The following is a 16,358-nucleotide window of genomic DNA, read 5'->3' as shown; positions in this document are numbered from 1 at the left end:
AAATGAGTGATCACAGGAGGAAATAAAAGCTCTCTTACTGCCACACAGTCCCGACCCACAATGGTCCGCTCTATCCTGGTTTCACCAAAGCTCAGTTCTGGGGGAGGAGAAAAACACTGAGGGCGGAGGCCCCAAACTGAGAAAAACATGTACTTTTTCACATGTTCATTTGGACAAAGGCTGCTAGACCAGTCCAGACTCCAAATCCATACTCCAACAGTTCACAAGTCCGTACTTGTGAACTTGGGCATTGAGAAGCCGCTCCCCATTCCTCAGCAGGTGCAGGTGTTTGGCACCAAATTAACTCTCAGGCACAAAGTGGCAGAGTGTGTTTGTGTTTGCTGGGTGTGTGCCGAGGGGTGAAAGACTGCTGCTGGGATTATAAATTCCATCTGTATTTTTTTATGTAATCTGGAACACGAGCGAGGAGGCGAAGGGATTCCCCCAAACTGTTTCTGCTTACTCCCGAACACAGAATTGCTCGCAGTGATTGACGGCCGTACCATGGAGAAGACTCGTGAGACATGCTTTCGTAAAAAAGCAGCTTTATCACTGCTTCCACCGGCGAAAGCCGGGGTTTATTACATCGCCAAGCACGATTACTCCGCACGCACCAAGGAGGACCTGAGCGTTAAAGTGGGGGACATTTTAGAGGCTCTCGTTAAAAGTCCCGGCTATTGGTGGTTTGTGAAAGCCCTAACCGGGGTCTCTGCACCCAAACAGGGATACATCCCGGCTAACTATGTGGCGCCCGTGGAGAGTATCGACGCAGAGCCGTAAGTAGCCCATCATGTCATTAGTATATTCATGTCATGGTCGCTGATAGAAAACACCATTCCACATATAAGAAGCATGCAATGTTTAAATCATTTCTCCAAAGGTAAAACACTGTGACATGTTTTTTTTTTTTCTGTCTTTAGTGCTGAATAATGTCCACACATGATGTTTAATTTAGCCACTTGTTAGCAATCGCCTTTTTGAAGACAAGTAAAAGCTTTATTAAAAAAATAAACTTTCAAATCTCTTATGCTTGTGTTAACCTAAGACCTTATTTGAAGCATCTAACCAAAAACCCATTTAATAAAAAACCTTGACTTTGACACAAGGGAACCCGAAAGCGCCAAAATGCAGACTTATTTCATGGTTTGAGGACTGCTCTCTATTGTATGTTCTGTTTAACGACTGTGACATTCTGGAAAGTCACAGAAACTGGTTTTGCAAGAAACATTTGCGGCTGCAGGTAACCGCCTCAACATGTCATGAAAGGCCTCGCTCAGATGCTACAGTATGTGGTAACCTCTCCCTGCATTTTCACAAATAAAACCGTTATCGCCGTGTGTAGTCGAATTCTTGGAAAAGCGACGTCACAAAGAGAGTCCACCCCGTATTTGTGACCCACTGTCGGCCTACTTAGCCTAGGGGTGGGGAAAAAAATCGATACAGCATAGTATCGCGATATTTTGCGTGCCGATATTGTATCGATACATGGACGCCAAGTATCGATCTTTTATAGTATAAACTATTTAAAAAAAAAATAAAAAATCAAATCAATTGCTTTTTCAGTCCACTAGATGGTGCTGAGTTGTTTTCTGGTGAGGTTAGGAAAGGTCCCGGGTCAGCGTGATTGGTAGGAAGTTGGTCAAAACAAAGAGAGACATCTGGCCTCACAACAGGGTTAAATCTGCCAACAGTAGCCAGGCTCATGGGGAGAGTGCAGCGCATAACTGTCTCTCTGCCCTCGACATCCACGCATCGCAAGTTATATAACTCTTATATCCTACTGATATAAGTTATAGTTCATATACTGAGTCCACACGTTTGCATTTAGTTAAGTTGGACTATGTAGTAATACAAACAGTTCAGTTTGTCAGGTTCATGCAACATTTATGACATTGTTGGTCAGTCTGTTTGCTTGACAATCCTATTTTGCTACAATAAAAATGATTGAAGTGAGATGAACAGACTGAAAACTTTATCTTATTAGATAAAACATGTTGACACAGTTTTCCTTTGGGGACATAATTTGAAGTTGAAAAAAGTAATAAATCGCAATATATGTTATCGCAATACTCAGAATATCGCAGTATCGTGATAATATCGCAGTATCGTGATAATATCGTATCGTGACCCAAGTATCGTGATAATATCGTATCGCGGGACCTCTGGTGATTCCCACCCCTAACTTAGCCTCCTCAGTGGAACCTGTTTCCTCTCAGCTGTATCTGGTTAAAAATAGTTCACAGGGTTAAAAATAGTTCTGATTGCCTGCATCAGTCCAGGCAACATTTGTGTCACAGTTTCACTAAATAATAAACTGAATGGACAATAATTGGTTTCAGAATGTGTAATGTTAAATAATCCATTTTAATATTCTGGGCTTGTGGACTAAGCTTCTGGTTAAATTTCATAGCCGTCTATTATATATAGCTATAGCTATTCTGGAGTTTAATCAGGGCCGGATTAACCTGCTCAGGAGGTCTGGGGTAAAACATATATTGTGGGGCCCCCAGAGACCGCCTCCTTATGTATGTTGAATTTAGTTTGTGGTCAGGAAATTATTTAGGATTAAAAGATATACAGACTAAAATAATAAAGGTCTTAGGGGATAAGACTGGTCTCATATCTTATTCATGAAAAGACCAAACCGACAATAATTAGTCAGACTTCACAGCCCGTCTGTGACTCTCAGCCCCAAACCCACTCGTTCCCACTGAGGATATGAGTCTTTAACGATAGATAGGTCTTGTATATCAGCTATACTTTTTTAAGATGCTAAGGCATTTCTTATAACAGTTAGGCACTGTCATTTTAAAACGATCGTTGATTAAACAGGAGGATATATTGCATTTGGCGGGCACTATTTTTAGCGGCGGATTGATACACATTTGGTGCTCTAGTGACAGCGGGACTGTGCATGAAGTAAGTGAAAATAAACAGTGGGTATGGTCATGATGATGAAAGAACATTGATGAGTTGATGCTCACTGATGTGCTTTTAATAGGTTTGGACAATGGAGCTCTATGGCAGAGAGGAAGAAGATATATCAGGCTTTGATACACACACAATACTTGCTTGGAGCTTTCAGGGGATTTTTTAACAAAAGAACAGCAAAAAGGACATTATTGATTGTTATATATGTTTGTTATAGTAAGAACAACAGAATCGATAAGCCAATTTAAAATCACTACAAATTACCAGTGAAACTTTGGGCCCCCAGACGGTTGAATTTTCTTTAGAAATTATTATTTATATTCAGAAAACCATTTTGTTTGACCCGCTCGGCTCTTTTTTGCTTGAATTCCGATTTCGCAGATGGTATTTTCCCAACACTAAGAGGCTGGATGCAGAGAAGATGCTGTTGGCAAGAGGGAATCAGCAAGGCACCTTCCTCATCAGAAACTCTGAAAGTGACAAAGGGGATCAGTCCCTCTCGGGTAAGCTACGATAAACATGTTACAGTGGCAACTTTAAAGAAGTTCTCCTCTGAAGAGGGATTGTGTACATTTTGAAAGATGAAATTACGCGATTTGTCTTTCAAGAAGTAGAATTCAGAAGTAAGAAAACACACGCTTTTTCAATTGAGCAGCAAAACGTAGGTGGTTTGATAGCGGCCCATTAACCTATGGTGGCTAATGAAAATGAAAACACAAAAAAGAGAGATCGCAAATGGGTTCTATTTCATCCTTACTGACCGCCAGAGGCAGTGCTCAACACTGGATATCTTCTGGCTCGCACTTGCGCAGGTAGAGTCTTTATAACAACAAAGTCACCTGTGACCTCGGATGACCCCTGTCGTCTATAAGTTCCGGTGTCATCCTGAGAGCAGTCCTTTTTCATCTTCTCGCTACGCAGGCTAGCTACCATGGTAGCATAAGCTTAAACAAAGATGTGTCTACGGTCAAGACATATTGGAGCTTGTCGCTGTAGCCTTGTGACCACCGGTCGGAGTTGCGGATCTCTCGCCCTCTAAAGGCTGCGACAAGCTGCCGGCATGTTTCGCCGTTCGGACCATCGAGCCCCGGACTGGTGGATGCTCTTATCATCGGTCATTCACCAGTCTGATAAGGGCCACCTAAATCGTGAAGGGAGCAATCGGTAAGATTGATTAACATTGTTTTCTATAACCGTTGTTCGTTTTCCACCGTTGGCAGAGCGCTGCCGCTCTAGCTAATCGAGTGGCGCGCTAACGAGAGCATAGAGTATACGCTGTCGGGCCGCCCTTCACAGTGAGCAGAGTGTCCTCGCTCAGGCTAACTTGGTGAGATACTAGGTCGACTAGATCGACATTGACATTGAGTCCATTGGCTTAGTAACGTTACGGCTATCACAGTTAGCAGAGTCTTCCCACTCAGGCTAACTTGGTGAGATAGTAGGTCGACTAGATCGACATTGACGTTGTGTCCATTGGGCTTGTAACATTACGGCTATCACAGTTAACGGTGTTCCCGCTCAGGCTAACTTGGTGAGATGCTAGATCGACAATGACATTGTGTCCATTGATTTTTATTTAACACCTGACGGATTTCACAGTTAGCAGTGTCCTCGCTCAGGTTAACTCTGTGACATGCTAGCTAGACAAAGCTGATACTGGGACTGTGTCCATTGACTTATGACTATCACAGTTAGCGGAGTGTCCTCGCTCAGGCTAACTTAAAATGTATTGATCACTTCTTCACAAATACCCCTGAACACTGCTCTAAAGCAGTATCAGTAGTTATTGGTTTCAGTGATCACAATTTAATAGCACTTAAAAGGAAAACTAAAGTCCCGAAAGCAGCCTGTAGAATTACACACAAAAGGTCATACAAGCACTTCCAAGAAGAATATTTTTTGGAGGATGTAAAGAATGTAAACTGGTCAATAGTGTGTCAAGAGGAGGACCCAGATTTGGCACTCAGTATATTCATGAAATTATTTATGTAAATTGCTGATAAACATGCACCATTGAAAAAACCAACTGTAAAGGAAAAATGTGCCCCATGGGTCAGTAGAGATTTAAAAATACTTATAGTACAACGAAATGAGGCAAACAAAAGTGGCTGAAACATCTGGCTTACTCTCTGATAGGAAAATGTACTGTAAATTAAGAAATCATGTAACTAAACTGAACAGAGGGAAACAGAGAGAGTTTTACCAGAGTAAAATTAATGACTCAAAGAATGACGGAAAAAAACTATGGAAAATTATGAATGATATAATGGGTAGGTCATCACATCAAGCAATACCTATCATAATAAATAATGGTACTTTCCTAACCAAACCAGTAGAGATTGCCAATTACTTCAATAATTACTTCATGAGTAAAGTTGATAATCTCAGAAAGAACTTGACACCCACTGATGGCTCCTCCTCATGCACACTAATTGAGAATTATATGATGAAGGATAAAAACTTCCAATTTGATTTTGTGCAGGTTACTTCCCCTGACATTGAGAGAATGTTGTTGTCTCTGCCAACTGATAAACTGGCTGGTATAGACCATCTAGATGGTAAACTGTTGCGATTTGCTTCTGATCACGTATCTACTCCAATATGTCACATCTTCAACAAATGCATAATGTATGGTGTATGCCCAAAGGTCTGGAAAGTGGCAAAGGACAAGAAATCAGCCTTCACATGTACAAATAGCCATCCAATTAGAATACTCCCCATTTTGAGCAAATTATTAGAGAAAATCGTTTTCAAACAAATGCTGGATTATTTATTCGGAATACACTCATTACTAGTTCCCAGCATGCATACAGACAGTCACTCAACAGCAACTGCCCTTGCCCATCTAACGGTGACTGGCTGATACAGATGGACAATAAGAAAATGGTCGGCACAGTCTTGCTTGACTTCAGTGCTGCATTTGATGTAATAGACCATGATATTATGATTACTAAACTTGGATGGTCAGTTATCTTTCTGAGAGATCGCAAAGAGTCTTTTATAATGGTAGTTTATCAGACTGTAGATACGTTAGCTGTGGGGTTCCACAAGGAAGTTGCTTAGGCCCCTTACTCTTTTCTATTTTCACAAATGATCTCCCTTTGTCAATTAAGAATGCCAAAATGGTAACGTGTGCAGATGACACGACACTGTATAGCACTGCTTCAAACAACCAGGAACTTGCAACCATTCTGAATCAGGATCTAGAGAGAGTGTCTGATTGGGTGAAAGTGAACAAACTAGCCCTGAACATTTCTAAAACTAAAAGTATTGTGTTTGGCTCAAGGAATATGCTTAATGGTGACACACAGCTTCACCTGTCAATGTCAGGTTCGGCAATAGAACAGGTCTAGAAGACTAAACTACTGGGTGTAGTGTTGGACGAACAGTTGTCGTGGTCTGAGCACATTGTCACTAAAATGGGAAGGGGCATAGGTATGACCAGAACGTGCTTTGCTTATTTAACACTCTCTATTGTTTGTCAGGTGTTACAGTCCTTGGTCTTTTGTCACCTGCTATACTGTCCATTCATATGGTCAGCAGCAGCGGATAAGGACATAAATAAATTACAACTGGTTCAAAAAACGAGCTGCCAGATTAGCACTCCAGTGTTCAACGATAACTAATACAGCATATATGCACTCTCGCCTGTCATGGTTCTCAGTGGAAATTAAACTTCACTATAGCCTTCTCATGTTTTTCAGAAACGTAGTATTTAATCAGACACCTGAATATTTCTTCAATCAGTTACAATACACATGTAACAGACATAACCATCACACAAGGAATAATAGCTCAGGTCAATTGATTTTTTAATTTATTTTTTAATTTATTATACTATATTGATCCCTTTAAGGGGGAAATTTGTCTCTGCATTTGACCCATCCCTGTATATAGGGAGCAGTGGGCTGCCAATGACAGGAGCCCGGGGAGCCCGGGGTTCAGTGTATTGCTCAGGTACACTTCGACACATGACACATCCCAGTCGAGCCACGGTCGCCCATTGATGCCTCTAACCCCAAGAACAAACCTCCTCTAAAGTAGTTATCTTTCATGCAATTACTGCTTGGAACTTACTACCTCCTTATATAACTCATACAGGTAATAATCTGTCATTTAAAAAACAATTAAAGGCGCACCTCAGGCCATTAACCACTTGACGTTTTCCATTGCTTTTGTAGTCTCCTGATCCTTGTTTGTATAAATTACGGCACCCCTTACTAATTAACACTGCGTTAAACCACAGTTAATGCAGTTAATAGAAACATGCTTCTATCATGATGACATGCTATATTGACAATAGCAAGTCAAAGGAATAATAAAAACATCAATAAAGGATTTTTAACCTGCAATCAGAGGGCCTCGGATGCTTTTTAGACTGCCAACCAATACCACAGACTTCCATTCAAAGTCATCGTTTTTTTTATTTTATCTTTTATCTTATTTATTCTTTTCATTGTTACTCGACTACTTACCCCATACTTTTCCAAAACCACATTTTTTGACCCAGTGCAGCACTTCCTATTCTTTCCTCACAGCAAATCTATATTTTAGAAATTAATGGAAATGGAAACTTCATTGTACATTAAGCTCGTTAGAATGTCTCATGCTGGTTGTGTGAGCAAGACCGTGACAAACGCACGCTTTGACTTGCTTTGATTAAAAACTTTCCCTCAGCTCCTGTGCCATGAGGAAAACTTATTTATGCAGTTCTTGACTCTTGAGTACGTCCCTCATATTGACTTGTCTATATTAACTTGTCTTTCAGTGCTGGACCGTGGGAAGGTGAAGCATTACAAGCTGAAAAAACTGGAGAACGGTCACTACTTTTTGTCGAGGAGCAGATCCTTTGAAACACTGGAAGAGTTAGTGGAACATTACTCCAAGCAGGCCGTGCTTCGCGAACCATGCAAAAAAGTCAGACATGCTGTGAACTTAACACATCCTGTTGATTGTCTAAATTCTATTTTGTTTGTTTCTGTTCCTTTGGCACACTTTTTAAAAATGCATTATAAAGTCACATTGTCATCTCAGTAAACAGCAACTTCTCCCGTCCGTGTAGAGGGAGGCTCCGCAGACTTACGGCCTGTCCTACAACATGGTGGACCAATGGGAGATTGACCGCAAGTCCATCAAGCTGCTGAGGAAGATCGGAGCCGGTCAGTTCGGAGAAGTGTTCGAGGGCCTGTGGAAAGAAACCACATTAGTCGCGGTGAAGACCCTCAAACCTGGTACTCTACTGCCTCCTTTTCTCTTGCTGTAGGTGGATCATACTATTCAGGAATGGGTAAAAAAAAAGTTCCACTCCTAATATACCATCACTGAACACCTCTCGCAGGTACAATGGACCCGAAGGAATTCCTGAGAGAGACTCAGATCATGAAGAGGCTGCGGCATCCCAAGCTGATCCAGCTGTACGCTGCGTGCACCTTGGAGGAGCCCATCTTCATCATCACAGAGCTGATGAACAACGGCAGCCTGCTGGAGTACCTTAATAGTAAGACGAGCTGTCACCAACTTTCCTACGTGATTATGAGCTCCTGCTTCTTTATGGTAGGGTCAGAGTCCAACGCTGATGTGCAAGGGTCAGGCTGCGGTAGAGATTTATCCCACAGCAACAAAACCATTCTAGATCCTAGTTTATAAATCAAAAATTTGATCTCAGCTGCACATATTTCACTTTAATGGGGGTAGCCCAGTAGCTTATGAATCACTTACCCTGTGTACAAATTCCATTGCAGATTCAAGGTCCGCCCACTTTCCGTATCTTAAACGTTTTTAACATTTTATTTTTTTAAAAGACAATCCTTTTAACTCCAGAACTTCCCTGATAATCTGAGTCTTCAGTATCAAAGTAATGCAGTTATAGTTGTGTGTGTATCCATGGATACACTGCAAAAAGCAATAGTTAATAGCTAATTTGACATACATTTTAGTGGTGGCAATTTGCCAAAAGGTAAGCAAATATAGGTTAAAAAACTACGAGTTGAAGTTGTCATGTGGAGTTTTGGCCTCTTCAGACTTTTTTTCCTTCTAAATTCACCTTGAAAATAAGTGTAGTTGAAATAAATTTGACAATAAATGGCAACAATTCTTTTGCACTCTTTAGTTTTAACCCTCTCTAGTGTGAAGATTTGAAGCCTTACCCACTGTATCGTATTGAACCGAACCGAGAATTTTGTGAACCGTTACACCCCTACTTTGTAGTCTTTGTGTCTCTTTTGTCAGCTCTTTTATTTGTTTGTACATATCTTGTTGAATTATATTTTGTGGGCCCCTGACACTTTGGGCTCCTGTGTTCTTTCACTGCCACCTATCATACCTGAAACACATTAGGACTGCAACTGATTATGTGCCTCTCTGCTTGATGACAGAGGATAAGGGCACCACGCTGGGTTTCTCTGACCAGATTGAGATGGCTGCCCAGGTGGCGTCGGGCATGGCTTACCTGGAGTTGCAGAACTACATCCACAGAGACCTGGCAGCCAGGAACGTCCTGGTGGGCGAGAACAACATCTGCAAAGTGGCTGACTTTGGCCTCGCCAGGGTCATCATGGTGGGTTTGACATTCAAAATGCTGTTGTATAATCCATGTAGCAAGTGTCATAGTCATTCTCACTAATCACATAAAATAAAAATGTACACTACACTGAAGACATACCTCGGTAAATTAACTTTTTGATCAACTTATTGTACAAGGATTCTAGGCAGGTGTTGGAACGGTGTAAGCAAGCCTGCATTCCCCACTAATTACAGACATTTCCCTCATTTATTGACATTTATCATACGACCTAATATATACTCCACAACCCAAGTCAAACAGTTTAGTTTAGGTATTGTCACATGTTGATAACGGTTATCTATCAGACACCCTTTCAAAATACACTTTTGTCCGGCCATGTTACGACAGTAAGGGTTTTCGCCATGGACCGAATATAAGAAGTGGATGTTGTCACCATGACGTCAGCCATTGGTTTGTGGACTAAATGTCCACAAACTGTTGCCATCTTGTTTTTTCATAACCAGAATTGACACGAAAGGGTGGAGTTGATTACAACCGAACGTGGAAGAGACATTTGTAGGTGACAAAAATGTTACAATTAGCTAATATGAGCTGAAAACAGTGTAAAAGGGTTTAAGTTGTAAGATGAAAACATGGACAACTCCCAGACAGGACAACGCCATGGTAACAACCTGTCAATCGCAAGGTAGCCCCGCCCTAAAGCATGCACTGCTTTATGCTCTATTTTACTCAAAAGAAAAAACATAATTTATTTAATGAACATCATGCTGTATTAAAGAAGACTTTAAATAATTGTTTTTGCTATGTAATATTTACGTACTGTGTGAACGTGTGTGACAAAAAAAAGTTTGTCATGAATACAGTTCATGACAAAATACAAAAAATATTCCCTAAAAAATTCCCCCAGCTTGTAAAGGCCTTAAGGCACCTCTGCTTCATTGGCATCACTTTTCACACCCAGATGTTGCCGCCGAATCTCTACACTAAAGCTGACTTACTGACAGTAAAAGAAAATCTATATATTTTTTGTTTCTAGAAAAAGAATGAAAATGTGTACGAAGCCAAAGAAGGAACTAAATTCCCTGTGAAGTGGACCGCACTAGAGGCCATCCTAGACAACAAGTGCAGCATCAAATCGGACATTTGGTCTTTTGGAATTCTGCTGTATGAGATCATGACGTTTGGACAGATGCCTTACCCAGGTGAGACTTTCGTCACCCTAGTCATAAATGATTCTCTGAACAGAGATTTAAATAAATGGAAGTGATGTATTCAGAATTTTCTGGAAAGTCAAAACGCAGTTTCTTTTCTTGTGGTTTCTAAATAGCTCAAACATTTTAATGCGAAACAATTGTCTCCTGCGAGATAAGCTATAATGTCCTTCTGTGACCCCTCCCCCCCCAGCCATGTCGAACTTCCAAGTCGTCCAGATGGTCTCCCAGGGCTACAGGATGCCAAGCCCCCCCAACTGTCCCAAAGTCATGTATGACATGATGATGGACTGCTGGAAGAAGAACGACCAGGATCGGCCCACATTTGAGACCCTGCAGTGGAAGCTGGAGGTCTTCTTTGACCTGGACGTGATCGAGGATGACCTCTGGGACACAACATAATTTCTGCACTGAAGCTAAATCAAAAATCACATGATTCCAAATATGAACATATGTCGATGTTTTTATGACGCAACAGATTGAAATGTGATTTAATAATTCCCGTCCTTTGCGGTGAAATAAAGGATCTAAAATGTTTGAGCTGCGCTTGATAGAATGGTGTGGCTGTATCCGCCATGCAGTGAGGAAGCTTTAACTGCAGCAGCACTCCTAGGTTTGGCTTTGTTTGACAACTGAATGCACTTTCAGGCAGGCTGTGTCTGATCGAAAATTCCCCTGTGCCAAGTATTTTTCGACTGTGACTTTCCTGACTCAATAACAAGACCATATATATTGTTTATGCGTGTGTGTGCTTTAATGTTTGACAAGAACATATGGGATGTCTGCTATAGCTTCCATAAAATGAAGTAACAGAATGTTTAACTTGGAGATAGTAAATCACAGAATGTTTAGGTTAGAAGCAGAAACAGATGTCTTAGTGGGGACTCATCCTACACCCCCCCATTCCCTTCCCCTATGCACTGAGCCTCTGTAAGATGTACGCAGACTACACACGGGGCTCTTCATCCCACAGACTGCTCACAGGCACTCTGTGTGATGATTGAACCCTCTCTGCGCAGAGAATAAATACTTTAAAGACAAACTTTCTTTTCTCGATGTTCCTTATTTCAGTGTTATAGGACTCACTCGGTACTATTATATAGTTTTTCCACCACAAACTTGGCGTCATGAACAGGAACCCTTGAAAGATCATCAGGAGCAAACAGCGATTGGTGAACTGGCCCTCCAGAAGGAAACTCCTTTTGCCACTACCTCCAAACTAAATTAGGAGAGAGGACCGATACACAGCTGCTCCTGATCGTCTTCACATGGGATCCTGAAGGACCTGATTGAGTCCAGATAGACTTCTAAACATCCGGTGAGATACTGAAATTTGGAAAATTTACCCTGAACATTGAAAGTCAAATTGGGATTTAAAATTGTACTAAATTAGGAAAATTGAATAGTTTGTCAATATTCATAATAATATTTTATATGCATTAACAGGCATTTGTGGATATTTGTTGACCTCATTTCATAGAAATGCTCTTGTTCGTGAAAACTTAGGTCAAAAATGTTTCATAATATAGACTACTACCTTCTAGGAGTTTTCTAAATATTGCTGCATAAAAGAGGACGGGAAAACAAAGGTGAATATTTGATAGTCAAGTTTTATTCCCATGACAGCAGAGAACATAAGACAACATCAAATTGTCACGATCAGGCTTTGCCTTGTGTGTCTTTGTGTAGCTTCACCCTCCTCACTCTACCTGTCAGTCACTCCCTCAGCATCAGCCTAACTCCCTTCACCTGCCTCTAATCAAGCACTCCCTCCTCATCAGCACAACTCCCCTCACCTGTTAAAGTCACTTTATAAACCCCTGTCTCTGAGGCCAAATCCCAATGTCCCCACTTACGGACTCACGGACTTTGAGGCGCACTCCCGCGAAGTCCGTGAGAGTTTAGGGCTGTCCCACTGTCAAATTGTCAAGTGTTTGAGGCTCTCTGGCAGACATTTTGAGCCCATTATGAACCCTTTCCGTAAGTCAGCATGGTATGCTGACTTAGCCTAAGGGAATTACCCACAAATCATTGCAATGTGACGTTAAACACGGGGTAACCAGTGGACGCATGGAGACGTTAAAAAAAAAGGTGAACAAAGAGGACGGAGTATTACATTTACACAGAAACAACCCGGGTTAAAGATGGAACAACAAATAAACATGAAATCAGAGAATATTTATTTATTTATTCATCAAATATTTGATTTTGTCATTGAAGCTGTTTTGATAAAAACGAGTAAATAGATTATATAAAATCACCTCATCTTGTGAGAAAAGAGCCTGGAAGACGTTCAAATCATGGAGTACAAAGTATAAAATAAATACCCACAATACATCATATTTTTTGTCGTTTTCATGGTAACATGATATGTTGCAGCAAAGTGCTATCCCATTCCTATTTCCACCATCTCAAGCCCTCAGTCTCTCACACTCACCCACTCACCAGGTGATGTCAGTAAGTCCTTGAGGGTTCAGGGTTTAGGGGGACATTGGGATTTGGCCTCAGTCACTCACTGCCAGGTCATTGTTTGTGTTCTACCCGCCCGTTTGTGCTCGTCCTGTTCCCGGTTTCTCACGTCTGCCTGCCCTGCCTCGTCCTGCTGGATTTGCCCCTTTGTCTCTTGTCTTGTCCCTGGATTCCCTGTGTGTTCATGTTCTGATTTAAGTGTTCATTAAATTCCCACTTCACTTTACGTCTGGTCTGCGTTTGAGTCCTCCATCATGCCCCGTGACACAAATATTGAAGTCTTTTGACCTAAAGAGACTTCGAGTCCGTAAGGATAAATGTGTCTGAAGTAACGGCTTTGATTCTGATTGTGCCACAAACAAATCTAGAATCTCACGGTGACGACTGTGTTTAAAGAAATAACGCGTTAAGGACCAGGTAACTCCGCCTAAAGGGCCTAATGTAATTTCATGAAGAACAAGTATGGTGAGGTGAGTTATCAACATCTGAACAAATGTGGATCATTCAGTCTCAATCTGATAGAGACATTACACACAGAGTTATGCTGTGTTCACACCAAACGCGATGCGAATTATTCGCACGAGTAGATTACATGATGCGAATGGCGTGGCACGACAGACTGATATTTTGGAATTTAGGCGGAAAAAAAGTGTGATACTGTGGCACGATAGCCTATCAGCGTTGAGATGCTCCTCCTGTCATCACTGAGGTCCTGCCGTTGAATCAGGAAACAAATACTGTAGCCGTAGGTGAGCACCCAGAGCTCTACGATACCTCATATTAGTAGAGACTGGACCAAACTATGTGTATATGTACAAACAATGAAAAAGACGCTGCCGTATTTACACCTAGATGACGTTATTTTCAGTGTTGATGGAGCTGCTACAATGTTAGCATAGAATAGCCCCGATCGATCCGAGCTCCATTAAGAAAACAAGTTATTTGCTTGTCGGCTAATACTAACAAAGCATGGATTCAACTTCTCACACATCCCGAAGGAGGTTGGGGACATGGAATCCGAGTGGACCATGTTCAAAGCCTCTATTGTGGACGCGGCCGCTAAGAGTTGTGGTCGGAAGGTCATTGGTGCCTGTTGTGGCGGCAACCCAAGACCCCGGTGGTGGACACCGAAGGTGACAGAAGCCGTCAAGCTGAAGAAGGAGGCCTTTCGGGCCTGGTTGGCTCAGGGGTCTCCTGAAGCAGCTGAGAGGTACCGGCAGGCCAGAAGGGCTGCAGCTGCGGTAGTCGCGGATGCTAAAACTCGTGCATGGGAGGAGTTCGGGGAGGCCATGGAGAAGGACTTTCGGTTGGCCTCAAGAAGGTTCTGGCAAACCATCCGACAACTCAGGAAGGGAAAGCATGGCCTACCCAGGCTGTTCTCAGCGGGGGGCTGCTGACCCGGACGGGGGACATCGTCGGGCAGTGAACAGAGCACTTTGAGTAACTCCTAAACCCAACCAACATGTCCTCTGGAGAGGAGGCAGCGCCTGAAGACTTGGGTGGGCGCACCCATATCCCTGGCGGAGGCCGCTAAGGTAGTCAGAAAGCTCCTTGGTGGCAAGGCGCCGGGGGTGGATGAGATCTGCCCTGAGATGCTGAAGGCGCTGGACACTGTTGGGCTGTCTTGGCTGACACGCCTCTTCAATGTCACATGGGGGTCCGGATCAGTGCCCATGGACGTCAGGTTTGGGGGTTTCGGGACCGCCTCTCTGCTGTTTGCAGTTGATGTGATCCTAATATAGATATAGATATAGATATATACATATATATAGATATATACATATAGATATATAGATATAGATATTGTTAGATCCGGGGGTTCTCTGGCCCGATACGGGGCTACCTACTGACTCAGCTCTCGATTAAAAGATTGTCGAGCTGGTGTTCTGTCGAGGAAACTCGCCTGGCTTCTGCTAACTACCGTTACTCCTGACGTCTACCCTGCTTCCACTGGTAACATGCACTCGGCCGAGGGGCCACCCTGGCCGGGCGCTTCTACCTAGTCGCGTCAGTTATGGCAGCTTTCCTCTTCTGGATCCGGGCTCTTGGTAAATTGCCAGGTTAGGTTTTAACGGCTAGGATCACAACTAAAACCGTAAGGGACTGTTAAGTGGACCGGTCACTAGGATAACCATTAAGAACTCTTGTTGTTAACATACAATAGCGTTACCCTTTTACTGCCATGAGGAACTTCTACTACCTCAGCAAATGAATGCTCTTGAGAACTTTACTTTAAATCCAGATTAGATATTTATTGCAGGATATATTAGCATGGGCACAGCTACAGCTCTCATAAAATAATACGATACTTGATTCAATCAGGTTACAATTTCTTCTCAGGTTATACTCATTAATTGTCGATGCCGAGGCGGCTCGGTGGAGCTGGATTCACGATGTAATAAAAAGTCCTTTTGGGGTTTTCAGGAGCTGAAAGTCCGGCCGAACCTTCAGCTCCTCCTGCGAGGCCAACGAAGTCCGTTCAGCGCTCTCTCAGACTCAGTACGAAGTCTTTAGGGCGGCTGCGTCCATCTGTTGTCCGGTTGTTAAAGTCAAACAGGGGGGAGAGGAAAATCTCCGTCTTTCAATCTTTGTCCTGGAACGGCTGTCTTCTTTCCGTGAACAGAGACGAAGTCCTCCGATGCGGTTGTTGAGCGAGGTCCAGTGTTTTCTCCGTGGAGCACTTGGGTGGCTCCCGCGTTGAATCCCGTCTTGCTATCTGCAAGTCTTCGTTTTTATAATCTTGGGGCTCTCTCACCCCCCTCCTCCCCAAAACTCCCTCCCTTCGGCATGTGATTTACATGATATCATTGATTATGTGTGTGTGCTGCGAACAACACCCTAACTTTCTGTGTGTGGATACTCTCACTTCCTTCATTTCGAACGTGTTTCAGGTTACACCTATGGACATGTTCGGACATCACCCCAACATCTGTTATGATCTCATTCTTTAAGGTCCCCACCCTGCTTACATCAGCTCTTTCCACTCATACACAGACTTCACTTCTTACTCAGTTATACATACATTATTATTATCAGTTTACATTTGTTAAATCACTTCATTATTCCTATGTTATACATACCTTCTTTAAAATGATTACTTATTATATGCTTTGTGTCCCTTTATCCTACTTTCATATCGAACTGCATTCCTTCATTTAAGGCAGCTTTCCTGGGATCTCAACCCTCTTTTTGACAATATATATAAATATAGATAGATATATATA

General features: G+C 42.4%; 1 protein-coding gene across 1 annotated transcript; it reads left to right on the top strand.

The window, feature by feature from the left end:
* Positions 1 to 334: 334 nt before the first annotated feature.
* LOC116391285 (tyrosine-protein kinase SRK2-like) lies at positions 335 to 11,756 on the top strand. The gene is made up of 8 exons (XM_031861725.1): positions 335 to 776; positions 3,313 to 3,434; positions 7,700 to 7,848; positions 7,994 to 8,162; positions 8,270 to 8,428; positions 9,306 to 9,487; positions 10,491 to 10,656; positions 10,859 to 11,756. The coding sequence occupies exons 1-8, from the start codon at positions 505 to 507 to the stop codon at positions 11,065 to 11,067; spliced, it is 1,428 nt and encodes a 475-aa protein (XP_031717585.1). The 5' UTR covers positions 335 to 504; the 3' UTR covers positions 11,068 to 11,756.
* The last annotated feature ends 4,602 nt before the right edge of the window (positions 11,757 to 16,358 follow it).

Source organism: Anarrhichthys ocellatus, unplaced genomic scaffold (genome assembly GCF_004355925.1).
Source record: "Anarrhichthys ocellatus isolate YVR2014 unplaced genomic scaffold, GSC_Weel_1.0 scaffold25, whole genome shotgun sequence".
NCBI classification, from domain to species: Eukaryota; Metazoa; Chordata; class Actinopteri; order Perciformes; family Anarhichadidae; genus Anarrhichthys; species Anarrhichthys ocellatus.
Note: the sequence above shows the minus strand (reverse complement) of the source record. Positions and strands in the feature narration are given on the sequence as shown.

Bases quoted from the DNA above. Each gene is read 5' to 3' on its own strand.
- LOC116391285 (XM_031861725.1), top strand. From the start codon at position 505: ATGGAGAAGACTCGTGAGACATGCTTTCGTAAAAAAGCAGCTTTATCA. The intron at 9,488-10,490 runs GTGGGTTTGACA...TTTTGTTTCTAG, and splicing joins GCCTCGCCAGGGTCATCATG to AAAAAGAATGAAAATGTGTA. The intron at 10,657-10,858 runs GTGAGACTTTCG...CTCCCCCCCCAG, and splicing joins TGGACAGATGCCTTACCCAG to CCATGTCGAACTTCCAAGTC.